This window comes from Echiichthys vipera (genome assembly GCF_963691815.1).
Source record: "Echiichthys vipera genome assembly, chromosome: 5".
Lineage (NCBI taxonomy): Eukaryota > Metazoa > Chordata > Actinopteri > Perciformes > Trachinidae > Echiichthys > Echiichthys vipera.
Window position 1 is genome coordinate 13,769,572 of NC_139830.1, and position 15,517 is coordinate 13,785,088.

The 15,517-nt window shown below is 43.8% G+C and overlaps 1 protein-coding gene across 1 annotated transcript in view; it reads left to right on the top strand.

The window, feature by feature from the left end:
- Positions 1-354: 354 nt before the first annotated feature.
- The window catches only part of LOC310947563 (rho guanine nucleotide exchange factor 17-like), a gene marked incomplete at its 5' end in the record, with an annotated part of 60,887 nt that continues 45,724 nt past the window's right edge, over positions 355-15,517 (top strand). The window contains one exon of the mRNA XM_083914405.1: positions 355-5,577. Coding sequence (XP_083770531.1) covers positions 355-5,577 — 5,223 coding nt within the window. The remainder of the gene's footprint in view (positions 5,578-15,517) is intronic.

A 15,517-nucleotide genomic window follows, 5' to 3' on the forward strand; every position in this document is an offset into this window, starting at 1 on the left:
TTGTGAACAGGTTGGAAAGGTTTTGGCCCCAAAAAAAGTTGTGGCGCTTTTCCTTCTTGCACGGATGCGGGTTTCGGGAATCGACAACATGTAAGTTTTGATAATAGAGAAGCACTAACCTACTTACTCAGTGAACAGTTTATCACCTGATTAACCTCGTTACAGTGCACTTTGAAGCTTTGCCAACAATTAGCTTTTTTTTTTTTTTTAAAAAGTCTGTTATTGGTGTTGGACGCCGTTAGCTGCGTTGAGGGGAAAATGGACCACAACTGCAAAAGGTGCTCGGATCTGTAGGCTAATATCCGTGGAGTTAAAATGTGTGTGTGTGAAATCTAACAAAGAAAGACATGAACAATGGCAGAAGGAGAGAGGAAGAATGCGGCTGTGTATCGCAGCGTCTCTTTCAAAAAGTTGGGGTCCTGGAGCGCCAACAGGAGCGAGGACCAGCACCAACACAAATCAGAGGATTTGGATGCAGCTGGCGTCGCCCTTCCCCCGGAGCCCAGCAAAGCAGAACAGCCCTTGGCGACGCGTAATGTCAGTGTGTCAAGAAAAGTTTCCAAAATCTCTGCCACCACCACTACCGCCGGCCTCCCGACCGCAGACCCAAAGAGAGGCTGCTCCACTTCTCTCTCCTCTATTTCTCCATCCATCCGACAGCTCACTGAGAAGTTTAGCAGCAGCGGCTCCGCCGGGACGCGAGTCTCACCGGGAGACGGCGCAGCAGTGACGCGGGGGAGCAGCACTCTTCCCCGGGCAGGGGGCTCCAGGATAGACGAGTCTACGTCTCGTAAATCTTTTCACGAGGACAACGGTGGTGCATATTTCCAGGAGAGTGATACTGCCACTGCGGAGTCACTGACGGACAATAAAGTGCAAAGGTTTCACTCTGACACTGACTCTGTGTCAGGCTCCGACTTGGAGAAGAGAAGCGAGAAGCGGATTTTTACACGTTCATCAACCGACAGCAACTCTGGTAAGAGAGATTATTCACAGATCAATGCATGCCCCTCTGATCCGAGAAAGACTTTGACTACAGATGAGGAAGAGGATGTTACTAGTAGAGGGGTTCCCCCACCCTGTAAATCTCACAGAACTTATCTCCCTACACACCACAATGACTTCATTCCCCTTCACTCTGAAAAGTGGCCCAGTGTCACTAAAATTAGACAACTTTTTGATGAGAGACAATGCCCAGCTACACAGCAGCACAAGACTGACTCTTCTGAGAATTTAAAAGCAGCTGGCAGAGGAATCAGCCCCAGTGAGAGTGCTCCTCTCTTGGATAGAAGTGACAAACTCTCGCCTTGCACTTCTGCTAATGAAGCCGGTAGCCTGTCTTTGCATGGTAAATGCATAGTTGGAGCACAAAGCGGAGAAAGCAGCACTGCTAAAGAGATATTTTGTCACAGTATGGACTTTTATTGCAAAGCTGACCACCAGCAGTATTCAAACGACGAGGAGGCAGACTTAGAGATACAAAGTTCTAATAACAACATATTTTCTGTCAGAAATACTTTTCAAAGCGGCCACAGTACCAGTCGTAGTTGCATTGGGGGAAGTCACAACCAGAGGATTAACCCATCTCCACACAGCTCTCATAGTCCCAGCACTGAGGCAGAGGCTGCCCATAAGACCCTCAGGACGACAGGGTTGACATCTGACCCCAGCCGTGACCTTCAACCCCCTGCTACTTCATCTTGGAGTCGATCGGAGAGCTTGCACACCTCCTCCTGCTCCTCCTCTCTTCAGCGGCCGACAGTGAGGGAGAGAAGGGATAGACAGGGGGTCGGGCTGCCCAGGGATAGTTTACATTCCTCACATAGCTCCTCTAGAGGGCTAGCCCCCACCTCCTCCTCCCCCTCCTCTGCTCCAGCTCCAGATAAAGCCATTACCTCCACCTCCTCCTCCTCCTCCTCCTTCTCTACTGTAGCTCCCTCCACCGAGCGAAGAGCCCCAGCAAGAGTTGCCTCTCCCCTCAGCTCCCACTGGAGGTTCAGTTCTGGAGACGAAGAGGAGGAGCAGACCAGGAGAAAGAGAGGAGGCAGTTGGAGTGTTCCTTCTGGCCCTGCTCCTTCCATCTTCTACAGAGCAGGAGAAAGGGGCACCACTGAGAGAGGAGGTAGCTATTTACCCCGCAATAAACATGGCTGGTGGGGTGCTAAGAGTATTGGCAGGTCTTCAGGTAGCGAGGAGGACAGCCCTGGTTCTTTAGGCCAACACAGTCGAGAGGCAGTGCGCCGGCGCTCACTCAGAAAGAAGAAGAAGGTCAGTGGAGCTGCTCTTGCAACAGGCCGCAATGATTATGATGATCATGACGGCGAATCAGAAGACCTCGAAAGCGACAGTGACACGGCCATGACAATGGAGAGGCATCACAAGCAAAACACAGGAGGAGAATTTGCAGGAACAGTATCTCAGAGCCACTCTACAAGAGAACACAGCAGTCACAGTAACAGAGCCAGGGTGCAGCAATGGGAGCGCATCTCCTCACCTGTAACATCCACAACGCTTCCTGGTGTATCGCGAGTGTCAAAGGTCAATATCCCCCCATTTCTTTCCAGTCCTGGTGGTTCACGTTGCAGCAGTCGGTACTCAAGCACTGAGACACTGAAAGAGGAGGACCAGGCTGGCTGCAACAACCGAGGCAACACTAGCAGAACTGCATCCTCGTCCATGCTGAGTAAAACTTACCATGGCAATTTTACCATGTACCGCTCCCCAAGCTTTGGCCATGGGGATAACTTCTCCCGTACCACTGTGCGTGTGCGCCCCAAGATTGTGCCTACGGTCAACCCCTTATCTAGTGTACTTTCCAGAGAAGGCGGGGTATCGGCAGACATTAGGGATGGTGAAAAATTAAGTAGGACAAAAGATGGGGATGCAGCGGATGATAATGATAAGAACCAAATATCCATGTCCAACCCTGACATTAACTCAGAAACTATGTCCCTCTTAAGCTTTATTAAATCTGACCTGTCAGAGCTTAAGGTGCGGAAAAAAAGTGTGGACAATTCTGGGGTTGGGGAGGGGTCACCAGTGTACAGGATGGGTTCAAGCACTCTTGGTGGTAGCATGTTACCATCTCGCCGGCGCCCATCACTGAAAGACCTGACTGCCACCCTGCGGCGTGCAAAATCCTTCACGTATTCAGACAAACCGACAACAGCATTGAGGTGTTACTTGACAGGTGGCAAAACAAAGAGGAGCTCCTCTGAGCAGCAGCTTGACTTGGATGGAGAGGGGGATGGAGGGAGGTTGTCGGTGTCAGATAGGGAAGTAGAAAGTGATGGGGGGGATTTTAGGGTTGGGAGAGGACATCGAATGAGAGATTATGGATTTGATGATGAGGATGAGGTGGGAATGCCGACTCCATTGCAGGAGAGGTATGTGCAGGAAGCCAGGCAGGTCATTCGAGATATCTGCCAGATGAGTTCAAGAGAAGATGATGATATAGATGTAAGGAGAACCAACGATGATTTGGAGGATGAATACTTCCAGGTCAAGAAAACAAAGGAAGAGAGGGAGAAAGCAGATGTGAGTGTTAAGGATCTGGCAAGGACAGATCAAGAGGCTGAGTTTAAGAACACAAAAGACAGGGATAAACACGAGAGCGAGAGAGAGAACAGGGAGAGGGAGAGGAGCGAGAGGGGTGGACAAAGTATGCAGTTGGAGAAGCTAAACAGCAGGGGCACAGAGTACAGGGAGAAGGCAAAGAGACAGAGCAGAGACACAGAGAGAGCCTTACTGAAGGGTGAGTCGGAGGAAAGCATGTTCTACAACCGCTCTGTGGATGAACTTTCAGGCCATGAGTCGAGTTTAACAGACGAAGGGATTGTAACAGAGCCAGAGATGGGCCCTAGTGAAGCGTCTGAGAGGTCATTGTTGAGGTCAGCAGGGGTTAATTTGGGGTCACGAATTGCTAGGGATGTGCTGGGGCAGCCTGTCACTGCATGGAAGCAATCGGCTCTCCATGAGGCGGAGGGGTTTAAGCAGGAGAGAGAAGAGATGACGGAGAGCAGCGTGAGTTGTACAAATCGTCTGAATGAAGTCAGCGTACCTCCCTCCTTGCCTCATCCTCCCCATATGACGGAGAGTGACAGTAGTATCATGGAGCTGAGCAGCACTGCTGGTATCAACAATGTCAACACTACCAGTGAAGAGATCAACACCAACAGCGCTGTGTCGCAGAGGTCAGCAGCCACCACAGGAGGAGGAGGAGGACTTGAAACCCCTGCGACACCAAGTTCTATCCGTCGAAGGCGCAAGTTCTCCCCTTCTGGTAATAACAACACAGGCTCTGATTCCAGTAATGGCAGTAATGCAGAGTCAACAATAGCAGCTGTTGGAAATGGGGAGTCTACAGTCTACCGCTCTCTCAGTGACCCCATGCCTCATCGTTGCTGTTCTGTGAAAGAAGAAGGGAATAACAATTTTTCCTCCGTAGACAGCAACTTGTTAGGATCTCTATCTGTCAAAGGGGGAGGAGGTGCTCCAGAGGCCTCTGCCGCAGCCAACTTGTCAGAATACAAGGGCAGTGTGGCCAGTGACTTGTCGGTTTACAGTGATGGCGGGCTCCGGGATGATGCCATTAGTGACTATAGTGGGGTGATCAGGAGCATCGTAGCTGAGCCAGGTGCAATGGACAGACTGATGACAGACGACCATGGCAATGGCAAAGCTCACAAGAAGAAATCGTTCAGTGACCCCAGTCGCCGTAGCGATGCCCCTTTACTTTCCCAGAATGACCCTCCATTCAAAGGCCAGATCAGCGGCACTCAGCCAATCAATGAGCTGGATCAACCTGGTCAGATCCCACCTTCCAGTAGTGAGCCAATCCTCAGCGAGCACAGAAAGGAACTGTGGGAGTCAGAAGTGAAACAGCCAAACATAAAAGATGTCAAGAAAACCCGTTCCCAATCAGAATGCACCCCGCACTCTGATAACCATGATGATGATAATGATGAAGTAATAGACCAAGGTGAAGAAGAGACAGAGGTGCAGAAGTTTAACTTTAAGCTGGCTGAGGTTCTGTCTCCTAGAATGGTCCGTCGGCCTACTAGAAAGCGTCCAAAGGGGCTGGCTCAGTTTTTCCCTGACCCATTTGAGCCCCAAGACCTGGGTTCAGAGGAGCAAGAGGATAACAGTGAGCAAACCAACCTCACCCCTCCCCTTCCCATACTGCAATCCAAACCCAAAACCAGAGCCAAGCATGTCCGCCATGCCAGTGAACCCGCCACCTTTATCCCTATCTCCCCACCTCCACAACTCCAGCCACTGAAGGAGGTGGGCTGCCTCGCTGTTCGACCCACCGCAGAGCCTCCAACCTCAAGTAAGCCTCCAGGAGACGAGGCTCCATCTCTGGAGGATGTGACCCAGAAATATATTCTGGAACTGAGCACTGCTGAGGGCCCAGGGCCTCTGCCAGTGGCCAGGGATGGAGCAGAAGGTTCAGTATCGCCTTCAGAGGGGCCCAGCGAGACCATCACCAGTGGAATTACAGAAGCTGGACCACAGAAGAAGAGCTCAGAGGACACTGCATCCATGGCTGCTCCACAGAGGACCAAGCCCAGAGTGGTGAGTTCACATTTAAAAAAAAACATTTTCAATGGTATGTGTGAGTGTGTGCAAGTGTAAGGATGGCATGCTCAGTGCTTTCTTGTTTCGTGTTTTCTTGATATCTGATGTGTCAGGGTTTTATGTTTGATTAATATTTAAGTGTGAGAGAGAAACGGGTGTTAGTGATTTGTAGTTGCCTTTTTCAGATGTCTCAAATATGATGCAACTTGATTTTTTGTGTAATAATGGACGATAAATGGGTTTTGAGATAATACCAGTTGTCTTAAAACAGCTCATTATGTTGTCCTATACAGTTGTTATGGTTTCATAACTACACCCAAAGGTGTATGTGTGTGCCCATGCTTTTATGAAGTGCTGTGAATCAGGACCCATATGGTAAATTTCATTTGAGAGCAGTACTACTATACAGAAGCCATTAAAGGCTGAGCAGTGTTAAACAAACATCAGAGGATGTTATTAGTTTGATTAAACAAATCTCAGACAAAGGGCATTAAGGAGCGGACCAGGGCCTGCTGCGCGTGTGTCTGTTTTCATTTATTTGTTTCATCCAGTATTGATTGTCTCTGTGCCAGAACCACAGAGCCATAGAGAGGGGCTACAATAAACACAGTGTGCATGTGGATAGCTCTGTGATCCTGCATTTACTCAGCAGTGTCTAAACACGGGAAGACTTCTAGCTTGTAATGTCATAGCAATACAAAGGTTATCTGATTGGGCCATGAACAAAAATCAAAATCATGATGATTATACTGAGCAATAAATGTACGATACATTTGCACTTTGAAGAATAAGAAGTATACAATAAACTTTGTATGTTAAACCTACATTAATGTTAAAAAACCTTAATATGGATAAATGCACACACACACATGGGATTTGTAAAATTTGTCACTTGTAGCCAGGTTTGACTTGTGTGAAGTGCACAGTGGGAAATAACAGGTGTATCTGTCAGTGTGTTTCCTGTCTGTGTCATTCATTGCCAAACATCGCTACCTTTACTTATAACACTCCTCGCATGCACAAACACACACACACACACACACACACACACACACACACACACACACACACACACACACACACACACTATTATTATAAAGCTATGGCTGGGACTCTGAATAGGTGTGGAAAAAATAAAAAGCAACATTAGGGTTACCATCCCGTGTGCACACAGTACAGAAGGTTGGAGACACATCATGACTGCTTTTCTTTGTTACAGTAACTTTTTATACTAAGTAATGTAGAGTGTGTCGTCTCTATTAGCTAAAAAACCTCTCTCACAAAGCATATTGTCTGCCCCTTGATATTATTTCCATCTATTGCCCCAGTCATTAGTTTTTGATTGTTTTACTCCCTTGGCCCGTTGTCCTTCCTTGTGCCATAGTGACAGTAGCTGGTGAGTGACCTCATACAGCAGGAAATGGGTTTAGGGAAATGGGAAGTTGTTGTGGTTACTGAAGTGTTTGATGATGTCCAGAATTACCGGCTGCAATGTGCGCTCCATTGTATTGCGTGTGTGTGTGTGTGAGTGTGTGTGTGTGTGTGTGTGTGTGTGTGTGTGTGTGTGTGTGTGTGTGTGTGTGTGTGTGTGTGTGTGTGTGTGTGTGTGTGTGTGTGTGTGTGTGTGTGTGTGTGTGTGTGTGTGTGTGTGTGTGTGTGTGTGTGTGTGTGTGTGTGTGTGTGTGTGTGTGTGTGTGTGTGTGTGTGTGTGTGTGTGTGTGTGTGTGTGTGTGTGTGTGTGTGTGTGTGTGTGTGTGAGATTTGGACTAAATGTTATAACTGTATGCTGTTACTGTTCCAAGTTAAATGAGAGAAAAGAAAGGGAAAGAACAGGTCTGTTCCTTTTCTGGACACCCGCAACACAGTGCCCGCTTTCTGACGTCAAAATCTTGCATTAATTTGATCCTTATCTATGTTGTGATTTACTTTTCTTCACTATTCCTATGTGCCCTTTTCACTTTTCTCCTTTTCTTATCTGTCCATATGTTTGGTCAGTCATCGTCTTAGTCTGAAATACTATTGGTATGTAGCATTTTCAGCTCATACGCCATCTCCATTAATATTTTTAAATATTAATTCTCCAGCATTCCTCCTCCATGTTATCACATTCTTCTCTTTGGTGTCTCTTTCTGTGTCTCTGGAACATTGCAGCGAAGTGAGGTCATAACATTTGTCTCGGTGTGAGGCAGGCTGCCGAGCCAAATGTCAGGTAGAGAGAGAGAGAGAGAGAGAGAAAGAGAGACCGACAGACGGAGACAAAAAAAAGGAGAAAGTTGGAAGGAAACGCTTGCTGGCTTAAAAAAAAAAAGTTAGAGGATCAAAATAGAACTGAGAGAGAGCTGAAGAATGAAACGTTGGTGGAGGGAGGGGGAGTGAGGGAATGAGAGGTAATTGGTGACTGTGGTAGAAAAAGGCTGGTTTTTCAGTATCTCAATAGCCGCCTTGATATGTTGTGAGGTACTTAAAGTGTAATTCCAGCGCAAAATCATCCCATGGTCCTTTTTGGCACTTACATGCATCAAATAAGCCATCAAAACTGTTTTTTTTCTGTGTATGAACTATTCACAGAAAAATCCAGGAGAGCCGCTAACAGCCGGACGTTGCTAACACTGATTAGCTCGGGGCATTACGGTTAATGCATTAAAACGACTTTTTTAACCACTAATACTGCTCAACATAAAACCATACCTGTTTTGTAAGTTTTCAAAACCAAATGGCATACATTTTTACTCATATTTAGTTTTTTTATGCTTCACTACTAGAACGTCTACACTATCTTTTACAGTGGACGTTGTGTTCCCAAATGTTTGGGTCCTCACCCTGAGACATATTTTGAAAAAAAAATGCTTGTTGACATTAACTTAGGCGTCAAAACTCTGATTTCAAGACATGTGGAAGAGAATTGTGTCCAAATATTCTGGAAAGACATTTACTGATATTGTGATATCCGTGTAACAATTTGTCATAATACAAACAGCCGTAAAATAAGGACATGCTTAAATAACAATAATACAATAAGCAGCAGTTATGCAACATTAATGTTTCCCAGTCAAAGTCTGTATTTGTATGTAGCCTTGCATACACTTGAAATGAAGGAAAGGCAGCTCTCAATGTTTCATACTTTTTGTTCTATCGTACAAAGTGACTCCCATAAAATAATTTCTCAAAAGTTATTTAATAAATTTCTTCCTATATTGATGAGGCCAGTGCAGGTTGAAAGAGGACGCGAGCTGAAGTGCTAATTTTAGAAAGAAAGCTGGAAAATGGAAATCCAGAGAGAAAGAAAAGGAGACTGACAGATCGGTTTGTGCTCTGCTCTGCATGGATCAGGTCTAAAAGCACAGTGTTTATAGCTTGAGGTTTATGAGTGACTTTGTTTTATCAGGCCACCCACATGGAATCAAATACTTTCCCTTTGCCCAATGTTTTTTCTTTCACTCCCCCTGCAATCCCCACGCCTCCCCAGATGTAGTTGTGTCGGAGAGGGGCAGTAAAGGTAGAGATACTGACGCAGAGAGCAGGTCTCCTCTCGGTTTATAGGTTTGAATAATTACAGAGAGGCTAAAGCAGTCTTTTTTTTATAATATAGATGTTCTCAGTTAAATGCAACCACATAATCAACTTGTTTTTGTCTAATAGTTTATCTGATACATTACTGCGAACACACTAGGAACATTTTAAGGGCAGCTCAACAAATCATAAATGCACCAGAGCAGCCAAAACCTCGGGGAAAAACCGAAAAAAAACTTTAAAAAATTACTTTCGGGGCTGCTAATGGACCTCCATTCTATTTTTTGTGATTTATGATCAGGAAGGAGCTTATCCAATAACTCCTTTTGAACACAGACTTAAAAGTAAAGTTAAAGGACACATCACACACATACACATAAATGGTTCTATTTTTTAAACAACCAAAGGTCAACACCAGGTTTTGTGACGTCCAAAAAATGAGGGATGCTGAGCGAGGTAAAGGTTAAGGAGAGATGAAAGGATGCGGATGTGGTTTGTTCTAGCTGAAGGTCTCCACGACTCGGCAGATGAGAAAGAAGAGGTGGGATGAATCAGGAAATTGAAAGGCCACGCTGCAGATACCTTTGGCTTCAATGACACATAGACAACCTCTGATGTATATCATATTGAGTTAACTTAAACCAGTGGAGGTAGAACACATAAAAAACGTAGACCTTAAAAGGATGGGTCATTGTACAGCATGGTGTGATTCAAAATGCGATGGCATCTTTGTAGATCTTAGATCTTAGTTGAGTAGATGAAACATGACAAGCATTTCTTTGCTATGGTTTCTGTTCCTATGTGGCTAAGAGAGCGGAGAACTTTGGAGAAAGATTTGTCCCCTGCCTCCAGCCATATCGTCCTCTACTCCCATACACACAAGCAAAATGTTTTCTCTCCCTCACTCACTCACACTCACACACACACACACACACACACACACACACACACACACACACACACACACACACACACACACACACACACACACACACACACACACACACACACACACACACACAATATTGCTTTTGGGACAGGCACAACACAAATGTTTTGTGTTCCTATGAGTGAGTGTGTTTGGGGGGATGATTTAATAATAGACCTATTTGGTTTGACAGGGGGGAGATGCCGAAGTAATTTTGATATATAGCTGTAGCCAATGGCGTGTTTGTGTTTCGCATTTGTGAAGCCAGTGGAAAAGCTCCTTGCTGAGGAATAGTCTAGTATGTTGTTTACTGCAGCACATCACAGTCCATCTGCCTACATCTTGAGCCATGGTAGCAAAATCCACATACCGGTACCTCTAAACCTCACTAATTAACATTCTACATCTTGTTTCTTATTCGATAGTCACTTTTACAGGAGGTTATGTGCAGAAGCCTAACCTCCTGTGGTCTCTGCTGGTTGCCTAGCAGCTGCGTTCGGTCAAGAAATAGTCTGGCAAAGCCCCCTTGTAAAACATCTATACAGTATGTTGTTCTAATTCTTCGTTTCCTGTACAAATTAAACAGAGAAATAACATGTACATTCTTAAGCTTTAGAGGCGCTGATAGATTACCTTTGTACAGAGCCAGGCTAATTCCCCCGTTTCTAGTCTTTGTGCTAAACTAAGCTAGTAGGTGGCTGGCTCCAGCTACAAAGGCTAGCATACAGATATGGCGTGAGAGTGGTATCGATCTTCTTATCTAACTCTCAGCAGGAAAACAAATGGCCGCATTTCCAAAAATATGAAACTATTCCTTAAACTTCTTCAGTCCTGTTTACTTGTAAAGTCTACGTGTGACGTAGACATATTATGCTCATTTTCAGGTTCATACTTTTATTTTGGAGTTTCTACTAGAACCTGTTAGCAGCCTTTAATGTAAAAAAAAAAAACACTTCCTCTTAATGTCTTTCTGAAGCATAGACTGTATAAAAAATGGACGTAGCATCTCCATCGAGGTCCGTTCTCTCACCTTAATCCAATCGTCCTCGCCTACGGGAGCTGCCATCTTGTCAGACTTTGACTCCACCTCATTTCCGCTTACCAAAAAAGGGCATTGATGTGACGTTTGGGGGAGGGAGATACGTCCATCTGGCTGACGTATAACACAAAGGAGAAGTGAGGGCCAGCGACTAGCATCTATCAAGAGGCCACGCCCCTAAATATTTGTTAACTTTAACCTCCAATAAAATAAAAACTAGCCTGGAAAAGAAATGATAAGGTTTTCCTGTCAAGTGTGGGAATAATTAATGTTTTTTGTTTGTTTGAAGGGTTTGTGAACAATTAAAATGCATATAAACTTAACTGACATGTAGTGTCACTGCAAACAAATCACAACATGAGACTCCATCTGGTTTCTCACAGTGGGAAAAAAACACTGTGGGAAAACTGTTCTGGATGTCCTTGCCCTTGATGACAGTTGCAATATTCTTTGAAAATCTTTAACTTTCCCTTTTAAGGATAGTCCCTGATTATTTTTTTCATTCACTGTAGCTCAGTAGAAAGGCATGACAGTTTAAACCTGTGAGGGGTGGCTATTCGGGCTCTTCTTTGGCTCTTTGTTCGCATTTCTTGTCCCAGTCGCTCCCCTTCAGACTGGCCCTTTCTAACTTTCTCAGTCTGTGTGGATCCACCCAGTGTAATTACAGAGCAGTTTGCTTATGTAAGGAAAGCCTCCTCTGAAGCAGCACTTTCTAGCAGAGCTGCTATTTCAGCTTTTTTGTGTGCACAGGCAGATTTCGTCTTGCATCTGTGACATAAATAATGGATGATGAATAATTGTTTCTACACAACTGTGGAAACAGGGTCATCTGTTAAACATTGTTTTTCTGTGTGACATAGATGTATCGATATACAGTATGGTATATCTTTGGCAGGGTTTCTCAGTCATGTTAGTTTTTCATGTAGTTTTCTGTCCGAGTCACACATCTGCAGTCCACGTGGCCACTAAATGTCTAATAGGAGAGTTTCAGTTTACAGTCTGTTGATGATTTACCTAATGTAGGGCTGCACTGTTGGCTGTTTTAAGTTGAATCACCTAAGGTTTATATTACAGCTAGTGCTAATTGGTTTCTTGAAATAAGGAAAGCAAATTGAAAAAGTGTACTGCAAAAATGCCAGAAAATACTTAACATGTCACAGAAAAATCCATTACAGAATACACAGAAGAAGTAAAGGGATAACAACTCACAGTAGGTCCATTAGTTTTTCCTGTCATTTGATTTAATAGTCTGGTGAGCACTAGAGGCCTGGCAGCCAGCAGCTACACTATTTTTTCATTAATTGTCCATCCTGAAGGCAACAATTTGGATCATTGGTTCCAGCTTTTCAAATATGAAGATTTGCTGCTATTCTGTATTTTAAATAACAGCAATCGTTTGGTGGTTTTGGACTAGTCAGAAGATAGTAATTTAAAGACGTGACGTTGAACTCTAGGAACTTGTGATGAATATATACCATATATCTTTCTTTTTGCAGTGTTATGAGTCTTAAAAGAGTGAACAATAAATCATTTAATCCGATAAATAAGCAATAGTTGCAGCCCTTATGTGGTTGATTTGGCACAGGTGGCGTGACTTTAATTCACACAGGAATTTACAAAAATAAGTTTTACCATTTGGTTATTTCACAATGACAGTTTATTGAATCACAGAAAAAACATTCTTTATTTTCATAATTATTCAGAAATTATACATCAGGTAAGAAGATTTGGCCATATTGCCTAATGGACATGAGAGGAAAACATCTGCATTAGCTTGTAGCCTGTAAGCTAGCTAGCTTAAAATGTTTCTGTGAGTTCAGCCACATCTGCTGCTGTTTTGTGCAATGCTACAGCCAGACAAGATGTTGTAGACACGATGAAGCTAATACTTTTCCCCAGCTAACAAGCTAGATGTTTGCTGTTAGCCAAATTATGATAGTTCACATGTCTTAAACTGTAGTGTTTATTGTGTTGTGAATGTATGAATGGGGGAGTGATTTTAAGAAGGAATTAGCTTGTATACAAAGTGAGAGCCACATTCTTCCATGTAACACATTTTGATAACCAAAGAAGAATAGCCTAGTTTATCAAATAGTATATTAGTCAAATGCCATACTACTGTCCAAGAGACACATAGATTGGACAGTCTAATGTCACATTATTAACTTATGCATGCATATGTTAGTATAGATTTGTGTACGCGCATTTCTCTGTGACTAGTTGTCAGTGACGCATTGCCTGCGTCTTTCCCAGTCACTCAAACAATGGTACAACTGTACAGCTAGTGCAACGTGTAGCATAGCATAGTTTACAGCGTGGTCGTACACACACACACACACACACACATTATCTCTCTTTGTCTAACTGTGGGCTGACTGGGCCGTTGAGTCCTGTTTTCACTTGGCTTTTGTCATCCAGAGAAACATGACAGTAGAAACACTCGGCTTCCTCCTCCCCTGTCTGTTTCTGTCCTTGTCTTCCTCTCACCCTCTGCACCCTCTCCTTCATCCGTCTTATGGCATCAGTCCGACGGTTCGGATCATGCTCTAGCTGCCAGTTGAGAAAGTCACGTCAAAATGGGAATGGGAGAAGCTGGAAGAGTCGGAGCGTTGTTCCCGAGTGGCTGCTCGGATCTCGGATCAAGGCGCAGGGAGAGGAAGATGATGATTGGAGGAGAGCGACGGGAGCAGATAAGGCCAAAGCAGCCTCACAGGCAGGTGGTGTTGGTCCTCAGTGTGTGTTTATGGGATGCAGTTTAAGTCACGGCATGTTTATCTTTTCTTGATATGTTTCAAGGCTGATCCAGTTAAGTAGTGTGTACTTTGTGACAAAAGAAATAGATTTCATCAAACTTACTTTTGATTGAAGCCCTTGTGATGTCATTACATCATCGACAGCACGTAGAACATCAAACTACTGCTAGACTAAGATAAGCAGAAGAGAAAATGAAACAGACTACAAATCAATGGTCCAATACATTTGTCATAAGAAAAATAGTCATATAGTGACTTTGATATTTGGTTTGACCTCTGAACAGTATGCATTTCAAATGAGATGAGTGAAAAGTAAAGCAAACACTTTTTAGTACTTGTTTGTTACAACTTAAATCAACAAAAATGATGTAATTCTGTTTCAGTAGTTTGAGTAATGACACATGGCATGTCATTTCCCTTCACTGCAACACTGTCATACATCACAATAGTGATTCAATCTGTATCCATCTCTTTAAGCTTTACCTTTGTTAAACTCTAAATGTTGTGTGTCTGGTGCGCCACAGAGAGTCGTGCGTTGAATAGAATCAGTATTAGTAGCAGCCACCATGCCTTAACAAAATAAGATATCAGCAGTACTTAACAGGTTGCAGTAAACAACCAAGAAAATCTTTACTGCTGCGGTCATGCAGACAAAATAGATGATTTGAGATCAGAGTAATCTACAGTATTCTAGTAAGTAGTCTCAGTCAGAATATTTGCACGTCTTTGTTTACTCCTCCACACGACATCTCACCTACAATTTAAATGTGGGCAACATTACATACTATATAGACTGGAGATCAAAATTAGAAAACAAATGATAAATACTCGATTTATTCTGAAATACTTTTTTTTTTGTTCTGAAATGATACAATATCTGCTGTGGTTATACCACTGATGTACTAGCATGTATTTTTAAATAACCAAGGCAAACCTTTATTTTGTGAAAAAAAACTTTAACTGACTTCTTTAGACACTTTGGGTTCAGTCATATTCCCAGTCCAAATGTTTCCCGTCAGACCTAATAATTTTAACTTTAGCATTGTCATGTCATGGTTTTCTGCAGCAGGAGTTGGGCCTCTTCTACAGCTCTATGGCAGGGAGAATGCAAATGTTTATGTGAACCTCTTCGGCAAGATGCAATACCTCCACTGCAACTGTCTCCCAATCATCCCGCATTTAGCATATAAGACAAGGCCCCCTGTCACACTGCAAAACGGGTTACACAGTTCCTTGAAGCTAAGAATATTGAAACAATGAAATGGCCAGCACAGAGTCCAGATCCCATAGAGAAGCTCTGGAAAATCCTTGACAGCAACATAATGGCTGAGAAAAAGACTAGATTAAATAAGATTTTATTTATACCCGTGACATTATCGATACTGCTTATTGGTCCCATTCTTTATCTCCTGATTTTCTGTGAAAAAAAGTAGGCCTACGCAGGTTTTCAGCATCGGCACAACTGTTTCATTTTGAACACAGCTCTGCGTGGTGCTAATAGTATAACAGAATACTTTCCCTGGGTAACAGACTTGCTGCCCGGTTGTGAAGCAGCGACACTCGTGCATAGAGTATCACAAACATGGCATTCCTGGAATTCAAGCCAATGTTGTGTAGAAAGATGTTTCAGCATATTGCTGCTGTTTTACCCCCTTAGTTGAAATGATCATTTTACTGACATTACAGCACTGTTGTCATATTTATTTA